The sequence below is a fragment of the Chroicocephalus ridibundus genome, chromosome 9 (genome assembly GCF_963924245.1).
Source record: "Chroicocephalus ridibundus chromosome 9, bChrRid1.1, whole genome shotgun sequence".
NCBI classification, from domain to species: Eukaryota; Metazoa; Chordata; class Aves; order Charadriiformes; family Laridae; genus Chroicocephalus; species Chroicocephalus ridibundus.
In genome coordinates, this window is record NC_086292.1 from 1,468,936 (window position 1) to 1,482,530 (window position 13,595).

At 51.4% G+C, this 13,595-nt stretch overlaps 2 protein-coding genes across 6 annotated transcripts in view; both read right to left on the reverse strand.

The window, feature by feature from the left end:
- Window positions 1-2,120: 2,120 nt before the first annotated feature.
- GLOD5 (glyoxalase domain containing 5) lies at window positions 2,121-4,112 on the reverse strand. Its single transcript, XM_063347235.1, has 3 exons — window positions 3,951-4,112; window positions 2,791-2,946; window positions 2,121-2,597 (listed from the first exon to the last, which is right to left on the reverse strand). Exons 1-3 carry the CDS (start codon window positions 4,110-4,112, stop codon window positions 2,445-2,447), a joined length of 471 nt encoding a protein of 156 aa, XP_063203305.1. The 3' UTR covers window positions 2,121-2,444.
- A 3,445-nt stretch (window positions 4,113-7,557) lies between these two features.
- LOC134521088 (exocyst complex component 1-like) overlaps window positions 7,558-13,595 on the reverse strand; it is a 32,093-nt gene continuing 26,055 nt past the window's right edge. For all 5 annotated transcript variants that reach the window (XM_063347189.1, XM_063347185.1, XM_063347188.1 and 2 more), the window contains 5 exons: window positions 13,024-13,264; window positions 11,993-12,176; window positions 11,267-11,466; window positions 9,590-9,784; window positions 7,558-9,474 (listed from right to left, as the gene is read on the reverse strand). In XM_063347189.1, the coding sequence (XP_063203259.1) occupies window positions 9,319-9,474; window positions 9,590-9,784; window positions 11,267-11,466; window positions 11,993-12,176; window positions 13,024-13,264 (976 nt within the window). In that variant the 3' untranslated portion in view covers window positions 7,558-9,318. The remainder of the gene's footprint in view (window positions 9,475-9,589; window positions 9,785-11,266; window positions 11,467-11,992; window positions 12,177-13,023; window positions 13,265-13,595) is intronic.

A 13,595-nucleotide genomic window follows, 5' to 3' on the forward strand; every position in this document is an offset into this window, starting at 1 on the left:
TGAATGAAAGGATACTTGCAGTGCAGACTCAGGCAGGATCCATGTTAGCAATCAATCGATAACTACAATCCCACGGCAGAAATTAACAGGGCTCCTATTAATGGGCTACTACTGATAGGGCTCCACTGGTACAAGTGCTTGGCCAGGGATAAGGAAGGCCTGGCCACCAGAGAGCTGGGTAAAGCTGAGGCAGGGCTGGAGGGAGCAGGGTGCCGTCATCAGCCCTCTCCGGTGGGCATCGGCGCTCTCCCGTGGGCAGAACCCACCGTGGGGCCCCGCGGGAGGGACGGGCACGGCCGCGGCCTTCAGCACCCTGGAGAGCGGCCGCCGGGCGGGGCGGCGGGGCCGGGGCCGCTGCGCTCCTCGGGGTCCCTCCTCGGGGGTCCCTCCCTGGGGGTCTCTCCTCGGGGGTCCTCTCCCTGGGGGTCCCTCCCTGGGGGTCCCTCCCTGGGGTTTCCTCCTCGGGGGGTCCCCTCCCCAGAGGTCCCTCTTCCGGGGTCCCTCCCTGAGGGTCCCTCCCTGGGGGTCCCCTCCCTAGGGGTTCCTCGTTGGGGTTCCCTCCCTGTGGGTCCCTCCTCGGGGGGTCCCGTCCCCGGATGTCCCTCCTCCGGGGTCCCTCCCTGGGGATCCCTTCCCTAGGGGTCCCTCTCTGCGTTCTCCCCCTCGGGTTCCCTCCCTGTGGGTCCCTCCTCCGGGGTCCCTCCCTGGGGGTCCCTCCCTGGGGGTCCCCTACCGGGGCGTGTCTTCACCAGGTAAAGGTTGTGCGGTGCCCATGGCTTTCTCCGACGGCAGGTCTTGTCTTTAGTTCCCACAAATGGTTCAACTCGAATTGAGAGCAGCTTTCATCCCTATGGCCAACACTGGCACAAGATTTTGATGATCTGAAGAGCTGAATTTTGTAGGGCTTTGCATTTTTTTCGCAACATGGAGAATTCTGGATTTCCCACGAAATTCCATCAGAAAAAAAAAAAAAGTACAATTCATGGATTATTTCAGTTTTAGAGAGGATTTTGACTGCAGAGGTCAGAAGAGTCCTCTCTGCCTTCCAGCACTATTTCCGTGACGATAACATTGCTACCACGGTGTGGCCAGCTGGGGAACCGCACTCCTTGAAAACCCCCAAGTCCTTCTTTATTGTTTTATGCCTTTTAAATAATTTAAGAACTGCTTTTTAAATAATTAATGAAAGAAGAAAACGTAGGGTAGTCCCACAAGTAATTGAGTGCACATCAGTTAGAGTCAGAGCGGACTCTGCTGTGTTAGAGCCCTGCCCCAGCTCTGCTGACACACCTTCCTCCTCACAGGGATGAGCCCTGCATCCCTCCCTCCATTCCATGCAGGCAGCTGCATGGCAGAGCTCCTTGACCAACTCTGGATGCTTCTTCTGGACAGAGGAAAGCCAGAGACTTGGTCTTCCTCTCCCTGGTCCAGAGGCTCTGGACATGTTGCCGTGGCGGGGTCAAGTTTTGCAAGGCGGCTGCTGTTCCAAAAATGAATGACTGAGACAAACTGTCCACAGAAATGTGTCAGGCGTGGAATGGAAAGGAGGAGCAAATCCCTCACAGCTGCAGTACAAGGTTGCATCCTTCCCTTGGCAGCTGGGAGGTGCAGGCCAGGCACGTGCAGCTGGTACAAGGGCCAGAGCAAAGCCTTGTTGCTGCCTCATGGGAAAACAGGGCAACCAGGCTGGGGTGCAAGGGCCAGACGATGTTTCCTGCCTGATGCCAGCATCTTGTTAGCACCATATTCCCCCCTCATCCCTGCATAAATCTAGGTGAATTCACTGACTTTAGACACTCTCTCCTCCATGCAGCCATCTCATCTCTGCACTTTCCCATCCCGGGTTACAGGAACCCTATGACTATTTATGCAGAGCTGAGTAGGAGGCACAGAGCTTCTGCCTCAGGAGCGCTTTCTGCGTCAGACACTGAGACCAAGTTCCCAGTTCCCAGGCAGGATTTAAACCACTGCCTTGGTGTGAGAGCCACCGGTGCTGGACAGCCTGAGTCAAGCCAAGCAGGCCAATGGAGAGGAAGGGAGACAGAAATCTTCAGCTGTGTAAATGTGACTATTAAGAGGAAAGAGGAATGACAGGTTCTTCATGTTCATAGAGGGTAGTGTAGAAATGAGGGGCTTCAACTGCAGCAAAAGGGGTGTCAGACGTTGTAGCAACAAGAGTAGTGCAGCAGCAGCAGGACGGATCTTCCAAGAAGTTCATGAAGTCTCCATTGATGGTGATTTATAAAAGTAAAATTCACACCCAGGGGTGAGAGCTGAGCAGGCTGCCTTGGGAAAGCTCCCAAGGTTCATGCAGCCCTACTTTTATGGCTGGCATTTGAGACTTGTCCTAGGTTTGCAAAATAAAAGCTTGAAGCTGAAACTGGCCATCAAAAGCCTGGCCTCTGCATCCTGTCTCCTGCTGGGACACAGAGCATGGGTTGTGGTCAGGGTTCCCCTCCATTGACTGCAGTCACCTCTGTGCTGTACCTGGAAACCTCAATCAGGTTCTCATCAGGGTCTCGAAAGTAGATGGATGTTATTGGACCCACGGCACCAGTTCTGGCCACAGGACCTTCTTCAACGATCACCCCACAGACCTGGGAATATATATAAGGGCAGGGGTTTAATGCTTACGGTAGTCTTATCAGGTCTATGTGAACTCTTCCCCCCAGCCTTGAAAACATGAGCCGTTGGATGAGACAATTCTGACATTCCCCAAGACACAGGGAGGCTCTGGCTTTGTGCCTCCCAGGGTGGCACTGCCCTGTACACGCTCTACACCTTCCTCACCTTCAGATGATCCAGCAGCTGGTCCAGGGGCACCTGTGTGATAAGGCAGATATCTGCAGAGCCGGGGACCGGGCACCGAGCCTTGGGTTCAAACTCCTTCCCAGCCTCGTGTAGGTTAAACTTCTGGTTGCCAAAACGTAAAGCTTTGCGATTCCCCTGTCCCAAGGGAAAAGAATCAAAGTGCAATGAGACTTACTGGGCTGGAAGCCTTTAGCATCCACTCGCCTGTGTAGTCCTAAAAGTCCTGGGGACCTGCTAACTCTTCGCTCTTGCTGTGGCAACCCAAGACATGAACTGGCCACTGCAAGTCTCCCATGACATCCCTGGAAATGGGGAGTGACCCAAAGAAGTCCTACAGACACATGCAGCTGCTTCCAAACCATAATGATGTACGTTTTCAGTTTGGGGCACTCTCCATCCTGCCTGTGGGACAACCACACAAATAATGAACAGGCTGACGCTGCCGTGGGAACAAAGACGAAGCAATGGGAAGAGGGTGAGGAAGGAGGTTTTGGCATCTCTTTTCCTTGCAGACCCTCAAGGAGATTTCTGCAGGCTCATGTGGCAGCTGAGTCCTGCGACCCCGTGGATATGCAGGACACTGACCTGCCATCTCTGCCCACCTGAAGAACAAACTGAGGCTCACTGTAGCCTTGAGATGTGAGTGCAATTGCTTTTAAGCCCCACTATGGGGCAGGAGAGAAGGACATAAGATCAAAATTTAAAAAGGTGCAATGTGTACATCCAAAACAGGCCATGTGGCCTGAAGCTTGGGCAGGAGAAAGTTGGGGATGTTCTGAAAACGTTATCCATCTTTTCCTCTCCTTGCCAATGGAAATATCAAAACCAGAGCCTGTCAGACATCTCTAGAGGACATGTGGGTTTGAGGGTTCGCCTCCTTCTGTCCTAGAAATTGTTTTTCAAAGAAACTCTCTTTTTCTCACTTTGACTCCTTCTGCAGCATGATTTGGATTTCCCTCTGACTCAGCTTGACTCTGTTGAAACTCAGAGCTTGATGGGCTGCCACTTATGCTGGTCGTCCCATCCCCACTCCAAGGAGATGCTCCAGAGACCCTATGAGATCCACAAGGTCCAGCCACTGTCCTAGAGCTTCAGTTCCAGATCCCCTAGACCTGAGGTGAGCCTGTCTCCCATGTTACCTTGAAAGTCACCACCTCCATGCCCAGCACTTTGGAATAAAAGGCCACAGTGTCCTCAATGCTCTTCACAGTCAACACAAGGTGGTCCAGGCGCTGGATGAAACATGGGGGTGGATTCAGACACTCCTCCTTCCAGGACATCTCAGAGCTGGGAACTAGCATGCAAAACCACAGAAGATGAAGCTTAGGAACATCCAGCTGCTCAGGGAAACAGTCCAGGCAGCTGTGAATGGAGATCAAACAGGTTTTCTTTTGGCCTGCAGGTGGCACAAGTACAGAAGCAATAAATTGTCCTCCCTGCAAGGGCCTCAGACCCCCGCTTTGCTCTGGCGGGACCCGAGCATGCCAGAGCCCCTCCCTGGGGCCAGATCTGAAGGACTACCTGGGTGACCTTGCTGAGGGCTGATGTCACCAAGATGCTGAGCTCCCAATGCACTAAAACCTGTGTGCACCAAGGATGGACCATGTGTCTGATCCTTCCCTCCAACTCCCTCTGGTGTCCTTCCAACCTTCTTCATGTCCAGGTGCGGACACTCATCCAGATGGAGCAAAGAAAGAGAGTGAATATGAGCTGCGCCCTGGCAGTGCAGTAGGAAACGTCTCTGGGGGAAGAATATATCCATGAGAAGAGGACACCAGGGCTGAAGCAGCTGCTTGGTGTCCCCAAGGAGAAGTGTTGTGTTATTGCCTTGCAGGAAGGGGACAAAATCTCTTCTGGTGGCTATATAATGTAGCAATAAAACATGGACCATAAAATAGGGACTGTGGCCCTGATGAGTGCCAAGATCATGGGAATTTGTCACCAACATGGCTGCACTGTGGGACTCAGCCCAAGGGGCAAATGGCTGAGGGCTCTGGGACTGTGACACAGTGGCTTGGCAGGGAAAAGTCGGTTTTAGGAAAATTAAGAGTGCTGTATATATTTCAGTGACATTCTTGTCACATCTCTGCCTCGCTTCAGCCCCATCCGTATCCCCATCCCTGATGGTCCTGCTCTGACAACTCCAAGGACGCTCTGGCTATCCCTGAACCCCTGATCATCAACACATTTAACGCAGGCTCCGGCTGCTTAACTCAGTGGCCGCAGATCTTCCTGCTGTTCTCCAGAGCATGGGAGCACCTTTGCAGCAAGCTGGGCAAGGGAAATGGATTTGGTGGCCTGAGTGATACTTTTGGGAGGCTGTGAAGTTTTCATTTCATTTTGGGTTTGGTCGATTTTATCTTCATTTCTGAAGGCTGTGGAAAATTTCAAGTGGCTGTGGAAACTAGGAGGGCTGTGTCGAGCCCGCCAACAACAAATGGACTCAAGTTTCCTTCAAATCAGTAACAGCTCTCTACTTAGATACCTTTACTTCTCACTCTTAAAAAGCGCCAGATCCTGATACAGATGACAACTGACTCTTCTGAGACCCTCAACAGTTTCTCCACTGATACCCCTGTGCAAGGGAAGCCCGACAGTCCTGCTGCCTCTTGGGGAAAAAAAAAACCGCAGGTGGAAAATAAACTCCTACTAATGCAGCACAAAGTGGAACAAATCAGGAAAACAGCCCAGAACACCAAGCCTTTTTTTCTTTGTCATTTGCTTTCAAACTGCCGGATGTCATCAGCAGGCAGAGGGGGAGGCTGACGCCAGAGGTTCGAGGAGATGCAGCGTGAGGTTATGGGGGACTCAACAGCCTGGGTTTACAGTGGTTCTTGGTGTTTTCTCTTATGTTGGGTTCACATCCTCTGGCATTGTCCTTCCAGTATCCAAAGGGGCCTATGAGAAAGCTTTTTACAAGGGCATGTAGTGATAGAATGAAGGTAATGATTTCAAACTGAAAGAGGGGAGATTGAGATGAGATCTCAGGCAGAAATTGTTTGCTGTGAGGGGGGTGAGCCCCTGGCCCAGGTTGCCCAGAGAAGCTGTGGCTGCCCCATCCCTGGAGGGGTTCAAGGCCAGGTTGGACGGGGCTTGGAGCAACCTGGGCTGGTGGGAGGTGTCCCTGCCCAGGGCAGGGGGTGCCACTGGGTGGCCTTTAAGGTCCCTTCCAACACAAACCCTTCTGTGATTCCATGATTCTGCAGCAGAGTTCATGGGAAATCATTGGCAAGGAGAGATCCCAAAGTCCCGCTGCCACAGGAGCAAGCTCAGCGTAAAACCTGGACTGTGCCCAGTGATTGCACCAGTTACGGAGGGAAGCCATTATCAGAGGCAGCGTAAATTCATGGCTCCTCCTTGTCGCAGATGGCGTTTGGTGTGTAACAACCTCACCTCCGAGCTGCCCGGGCTCAGTCCCTCTGCAAAGTCCTTCCCGCCCAGGAAGTTTTCCTGGGTGCTCCCAAGTTGCAGGACCCTCGTGTCGCAGCCTGCAGCTCCCACCTCCTGCCCAGCAAACCTCACCAGCACAACCCCCCCCTCCCACGCGAACCCCTCAGTGAACAAGTGCAGGGAAATTGGACGACAAAAATAGGCTGAGTACCTACGAGAGAGGACAAAGAGCTGGGCGAGCCGTTGCCGGATGGTTCCCTTATGGCCGTCCTCTTCCTGTGCCCGGAGCCGAGCTGTGCGAGCAGCAACGTCACTGGAGAATGGGGAGGGAGGGGAAGCAACGAGACTGGAAACAGGAGCTCTGCGCCCTGCGAAGATGTACCTTGACCCGAAGGACCCGCAAGTCCAACTACACAAAGTTGCTTGAAAAACCCCGGAAAACGAGCTTGGATATTTTAGCCACCCTTTGCAAAGGAAAGATGTGTTAATGTGCTCCGTTAAAGCACACGGTTGAGGTTGGCGCTCAGCCTGGGGTGACTTGTCGTTAAGAAGAAGCAAGGGTATCCCTGGCGAAGAGGAGCTCTTGCAAGCAGCCATCACAGGCTCCCCCCCTTCCCGGCAGTGGGCAACGTGCCTCTTCCCCTCTTTGCCTCCAAGGTTATTTTTCACCGCACAACAGACCGATGTCTTATTGCCCTGCGAGGCACCTGCTGCTCCTGGGAGAGCTGCAAGCTCCCGCAAGTGAAAGATGTATGAGCTGGGGGTGCCATGCTAACAGCCAACGTGTCGCAAGGAGCAAGAGGAAAGGAGGCTCAAGGGTGATGTGAGCCTCTTTGGGCACGTTTGGACGCCCCTTCCTGCAAACAGATGTGTCCAAGGGGGGTCCTCTGTGGCCTGAGGCAGATTTAGAGATTTCCTTTTGCTTCATCTTCGAAAACAAATCTGCCCAGAATAAAAGGGAGTTTTGAAAGGTGTGAAGCTCTCCGGGCAGTTGGGTCCAAAGGAGGGAGTAGTTCAGGCTGCGGAAAAGCTGCTGGGCAAGTGGTTCAAGGCACAGCACATTCTGTGTTAAAATTGTTCTGCCTAGACCTTCTCCACCCGAGCTGCCCACGCTCCACTGGGTACAGCCACACGCCAAATAAAACCAGAATCTCTGATGTGTGGAAATAGCTGAAAATGGTTTTTTACTTCATTTCAAGGGAAAGAACATCTGTGGGTTGCTGTGGGAGTGAAACGCCTGTATCCTTTTCGGATTTTCCTCCCCTGATTGTCCAAGCTGGCCCACAGAATTTCCCCCAGAGCTACTCCATGGGTTACAATCTACTGTCAACCAGCAACGGTGAGGGTGAGTAGGTTAGACAAGCTCATTCCAGCACATGCAGCACCGCTCTCGTGCCTTCCTTGTGTTGAAGTCACTGTGGGTTTACCCCCACTGGAGGAGGCAGAGCCAAGGTGGAAATCCCGCAGCCGGAGCCCAGTGAAAGGCTGTTCTGCCCTGGGTGGCGTCCCTCAGGAGTCTTCCAGTGGGGCAACTGCCACTGGTCTCAACACAAAACAACAGAAAAAGAAGAGGAGGCCAATGTTCCGAATGGGGAAAGAGGCTCATAAATCTGCCCGGAGGGTAATTACGGAAAACAGACTGCATTTATTTTCAAAAGACAGGTGACAGCCCGCTCCTGCAGGCTCTGCAGAAGACTTGTACCAGCTGGCCTGGAGTGGGGCAAGCAGGACAGAGAGCTGCTCGGCTCATGCTGCGACCTCACTTGGAGGAGGCCGTCGACACCTCTTTTATCAGCCCAATTTCCACAAGACATGCAGGAGCTGACTGTCCTGGTGATTTCTGACATCCTGTCCACTCCAGGTGAAGAGGTTCAATAGCTACACAATGGGGCTGGCAGACAGTGGGACAAGTGGCAGGTGGACCTCCCAAACCTCATTTTCATAGGAAAAATCCTAATGTCTTTTCTTTACTAAAACTCCCAAAGCTGTTCCCACAGGTGCTAGTAACAGAACCATTAACACCTGAGAAGGCTTTGAGGGCACTAATTGGCCTTAATAGCCTTGACCAACCTCACCCGGGGCTTTCACCCACACCCATGTGTCCTGGAGCATATTTAAGCTTTTCTCGAGGGCTTTCCTCCATGCCTGAGTTTTGGTGTAGGGGTGCTGGTCCCTAGTCTAGCTCCAGATGTGCCCCTACCTGACCAATGACCCTGCTGGTCTGGGTTTCAGTTTATAGACTGACATCCTGGTCCTTGGCCCTGTACCGTCAGTATGTTGTCACGATTGTTATTTTGTACTGAACCAAGAAGTTCAAGTTCTTCAGTTTTTTAGAGAGAAAGTTATAATAGTCAGTATGTTAGCCCCATGGTTATCATCATGGGATACAGAGGCCGTATTTTCAACAACAAAAATATATTAGCAAGTTGTGACACTGCTATGGGATGCTTCATAAGACAATGGCGTAAGAACAGGCGACTCCCTGAGACACCAGTTTGGATCTCTAGAACCGTAGCATTCGCTCCACTCCACTTTGCATGTAAGTAAAGCCTTTCTCAGCTAAAAGCAATAAAACTTTTCACATCAATATCTCTGAACTTTCATCTGTCTCTACTGAAGAGCTGGTAGAGCAACGGTGCACATTCTGACACCTGGAAATAGTAACACCGCACACATCCAGGTGTCTCAGTGTGTTGTAATATTCTTGTTTAGCACGGGTTTGCTGTGAAATTTGAGAGTAGAAAAACAGGAGAGAGTTCCTGGAGAAAAGATGTCTTTCGCTACTTAGCTGCTCTGGGAAGCGGTCTACTGAAGAGGTACAGCACTCGCGTGAGGTTTGGCAGAAATCAGAGGTTTGGAAGGCTTTTTTTTTTTTTTTTTTTTTACTAGATGCATAATGGTTTCTTGAAGCTGTGGTTTGGGTTTGAGAACTTCACTTCCCCAAGGGAGATCTAGCCTAAGACCAATAAGTTGGAGGCACTTTGGCTCCAGTTCAGGATGGGACCGCATTATATCAAACTTCAGCTTGGGAAGGGTTTGGAGTTTAGCTCCTTAGAGGTGTAGCTGCAGGCAAGGGTTCCTGAGTGGCTCCCAGCAGACATCCAGAGAGGGTTCCCTCTACATGTGGGACAGAGTGATAGAGTTGAAGTAGCTCAGTAAGTCCTCCATGGTGAAGTCCATGGCAATCCCTGACCCTGCATAACAGCGTTGGATCAGATCCTCAAACTCCTGGTACTGACGTATGAACTCCTGCTCCATAGCATGCCACACCACCTAAGGGAAAACAGACCATCAGCACCTTCCAACAGCCCGTGACAGCTATACGTGCTTTGCAGTCCTGAATCCTGCAAAACATCATAACTTTACACCCAGATCACGCTCCAGTTACCGGCAAAAGGTTTTCCTCTGGGGAGAGGTACTTGTGGATTTTCCTGTAGAGGGTCTCAAGGGCTCTTTTTACTTCCTTGCCAGGGTATTTTTCAATGACCTTCCTCAGCTCTTGCTTGCTGTAGGCCAGCTGAAAGCTGACCTCTTCTTCTTTCACCCCTTGGGCCACACGGGCTTTCACCCCTTCAAAGAAGTGCTGGAAAGGCAAGGAGACATTCACTGATGAGCTGCCCTAAGGTGGACTCCTGCGTCAGGGCAGAAACCTGATTGCTTTCCTCAGTTCCCTTCCCATGTCTAATTAAATGGAAATGAAGTATGGAGATTTTTTTATCCTCCAGGAAAGCAGGGCATAGGGAATTTCATCAGTTCTCTTCCCTCCCTGCTTAGCAAACGGCATCTCTAAGGGTTGCAGTACCACGGAGCAATGGGACTGCTGGAAAAAATCACTCATGTTCCTTGGTGCTTCATACAGCTTTGCTACCTACAGAGGGTTTGGAGCCAGAGGTGGGCCTGGGGGATCCCAGAATCTGCAGAAGTGTAAAGCAAAACTCAAGTTTCCTCAGTTCTTCCAAGATTTTTTTTATGAAAGCAGAAAAGGCTGTTCCGTAGGGAGGAGTTTCAAAAGCACGTGTCCCACCCCGAGCATGGCTGTTGCTTGAAAGCTCAGGGCTATGCCAACCCCCAGAGATACAAACCTCAGCTGCTTTCAGAAAATTGCTTTCACTGCAATTTTGCTGTGGAGAAATATCCTAAATCCTAAAGATTTTCAGAGGGAAGGAGGTTCTTAAATGTATAAGCTGTTTTCAAAACCAGAAATGGGCTCCTACATTACTTAGGCCCCTTCGCAACTTCTCTTGATGTTAGTCAACCGTGCTCAAACCTGAAGAGCCATGTGGTCTGCTAGAGCAGGCCATGTCAGGACTCTGGAAATCCCCGAGCAGAATGCAACCCAAGTACCTTCATATGTTACTTGTTTTGCTTTGTTGTAAGCAATGAAATTATACTTTCCCTCACAGAGGAAGAGTTTGAAGCCATTAACATCGCAGGGCTGCAGGTAGCATGAGACACCGAGCTGATCTTCCAGTCAAACCTACAAGATGTTTGACAGCAAAGACTGGAAACGAATTGAAAGTAACAGGCCCTATGAATAATTCAAGCTGATCTCAGTCTGTGAGGCATTTTAGGCCAGTGAGAATAGAGAAGGAGCAGAGGGAGGAGGGGTCTTGGGAGCAGCCGTCGTCTCTGGGAGGAAGGGGGATGCCTGTTTGCGTTAGCAAAGCCAGATGCTCTTAGCTCAGTTAAGAAAGCAGCCGCTCGGGAAGCGAGAAGCTGTGTTAGACTTATGAGACCAGGCAGCCGTGCAAAAATAAGTCAGCATCTGCCAGATGCAGGCACGCAACCCAGAGCAGGGGTTGAACGGGTCCTCAGGCCGCCGGATGGATGCTGGGTTGCAGAGCTGGTACCAACATCTGATGCTACTGAGCCCAGCTCCTGCTGGGGCTGTGCTGCATGGTGAAACCCAGCAGCAAGTGACCAGAGCAGGTGTGAGGACACTGGGGATGTGACAACGCACTAATATAATCCCAGGCTGGATTTGGGGTGGGGTGATTTGAACACTAGTTAATTCATGATTTTGCCCTTTGAGACCCAGGGAAGGCTCAGTTTACCCTGTACTCACATTGAGCTTCTCCAGCGGCTGGCCCAGGTACTTGATGACATATTTCTCCATGTGCTCGCTATACCTTTGTTTGGCTTCTCTCTTCTTGCCCTCCAGGCAGTGGATCTTCTTTTGGCACAGGAAGCAGTGAATGTGGTGGAAATTTTCCATCATGACCATATCTGTGTTCACCTTCAGGTTTGCTGAGGACAGACTATTGACTTAAAAGAAAGGAACACATCAGGTGTGGAGAGAAGACCCTGCAGGCTGGGTCAGGAGGGAGATGAGACACAGACTCCGTCAGGCTCAGGTCACCAGCGGAGAGCATCATCACAGGTTGCTTAGCTCTTCAACCACCTTGCCTTGCAGAGCTTTGGGGTCATGACGTTTAATAACTGTTTACCCAAAAGGTTGCAGAGACATCCAAGTCCAGCCCTGTCCAAATCTGTTTCTGACCTGGGTGCCAGAGCAGCACATCGGCCTGGCACACGCTCAGCCTGCTGAGTGGAGGCATGGCTCACCATGCTGCCAGACACTCGCCAACTGGTCTGGAGAAGGCAAGAGCCTGAGAAGCTCGTTGGGCATGCAGAACAGAGGGGGCCCTTCTCACTCATGGCAGTAAAACATGTGATTAGGTTGTCTCATCAGCAGAGGTTTGAAACTAAATGATCTTTAAGGTCCCTTCCAACCCAAACCATTCCATGATTTGTCTGACTGATGCATCCAGCCATCAGCCTTTGTACTCACTGCTGCTGAAGACGCTGCCGGCCAGCTGGAGGTGTGCTTTGTCCAGCTCCCCTCTCCGCCGAGCTGTCCTGAACACCTCCTCCGAGAAGTCCACGAACTCTTCAAAGCGGCTCACAGAGGGCAGGATCCCGCCTTTCATCTTGCTGGGTATCTTTGCCTCCTCGATGTCTTTGCACAAGGTCCCCTGGCAACAACACACAAGACACAGCACTCTCAGACCTGATGTGGCCCCATCCTTATTTTATGTCACGCTGAGGCACAGGCCAGAAAACAAGCAACGTAATCAGTCGTGTGTACTACTTTCTTCATTTAGAGTATCTTCTATAGGAAGATGACACGTGAGCTTTCTTGTTTGAGGCTGGATGTGAAGCTGCGCTAGCTGCCCTCCTGGCATTGGCGTACCTGGTCTCCCCAGCCATGTGGTTCTTTGCTCAGACACAGTGCTGCAACCCCCCCACGCAGACCCCCGCAGCTCCTCGGGCAGAGGTCTTCACCACTGCCACGTCCTGCCCTTCTCAGGCTGGTTCGTGAGCAGACTTGCTGCTCCAGGTCTTGGCACGAACACAGTTTGATGTCAATATGTGGCTTCCCTCAACCTCAGGGGACTCAGAGCCAGGTTCCTTGGCCAATTCTGATGAGCTCTTGCTGCTGTTGCCCACTGGTCCCCTCCCTGCCGATTTGTCCCAGAGCATGTCCTGCTGTGCCAGTAGGAGAGCTTGGCTCCAACCATCTGACATGCTGCCATTGCACCCGCAGCCTCCCAGTACTCTGTATGGGGGAAACCCCTTTGGTTTGACCATCCTGGTAAGAGGAGGCACAGATGGCACTTAGGTGTATTGTATCCCACATCCCTCACACAGACGCAATTGTAGATGCAACAAGGGTCTAGTCCTCCCAAAACCAAAGAGCCAGATCCCTGCCTGAAGTAAACCATACTGCCTTCAATGAAGACCATGTTAGAAGTTTAGAAGATTCTGGAAGAGGTCAGACATCACCCAGGTCTGTTTGGGCTTACTCCTACTGACACTCACAATGTATTTGTTGAAGCTGCTCTTGGCCAGGAGCAGCATGTTGCCCAGGACAGCGTTGAGGAAGGACGGGGGGAGAGCTGAGGAAAAGCCCCACATCTCAAAGACGGAGTCATTCAAGGTAACCAGGACCTGCAAGCAGCCGAATGGGTGGACCTTATTGCAGACATCTAGAAATCCTCTCAGCTCCGGTTCCAGGCAACTGAAGATCTCACTCAGCAGCCGGGTCGTAGGTTCTTCTAGTCTTAAAAACAAAACAAAACAAGTAAGTAGTAAAATGGGGAGGGGCACTGGCCCTGTGGCCAGCTGCAGAGGCAAGCGCAAAGCTAAAGAAAGGATCAAAGCCGCCTATATCGCAGTGGAGCCTGTTTTTGCTTGGGTCATCTTTCAACTTTTCACCATCTCTGCGCGTGGGAGGGCATTGAAGTGTCCTGTTCTGCCAGCCAAATGAAAAATTTCAGTGTTTTCATGCTGACGTTTTTTGTAAGATTTCTGTTCCGTAGACATGAAACTTTATGACATTGCTCATAAGAAAATAAAACTGCTCAAAACATAGGGTTTTGCATGAAACATAA

Bases quoted from the DNA above. Each gene is read 5' to 3' on its own strand.
- GLOD5 (XM_063347235.1), bottom strand. From the start codon at position 4,112: ATGCTAGTTCCCAGCTCTGAGATGTCCTGGAAGGAGGAGTGTCTGAAT. The intron at 2,947-3,950 runs GTAACATGGGAG...CCCTTGGGACAG, and splicing joins TGGAGGTGGTGACTTTCAAG to GGGAATCGCAAAGCTTTACG. The intron at 2,598-2,790 runs GTGAGGAAGGTG...ATATATTCCCAG, and splicing joins AGCTGCTGGATCATCTGAAG to GTCTGTGGGGTGATCGTTGA.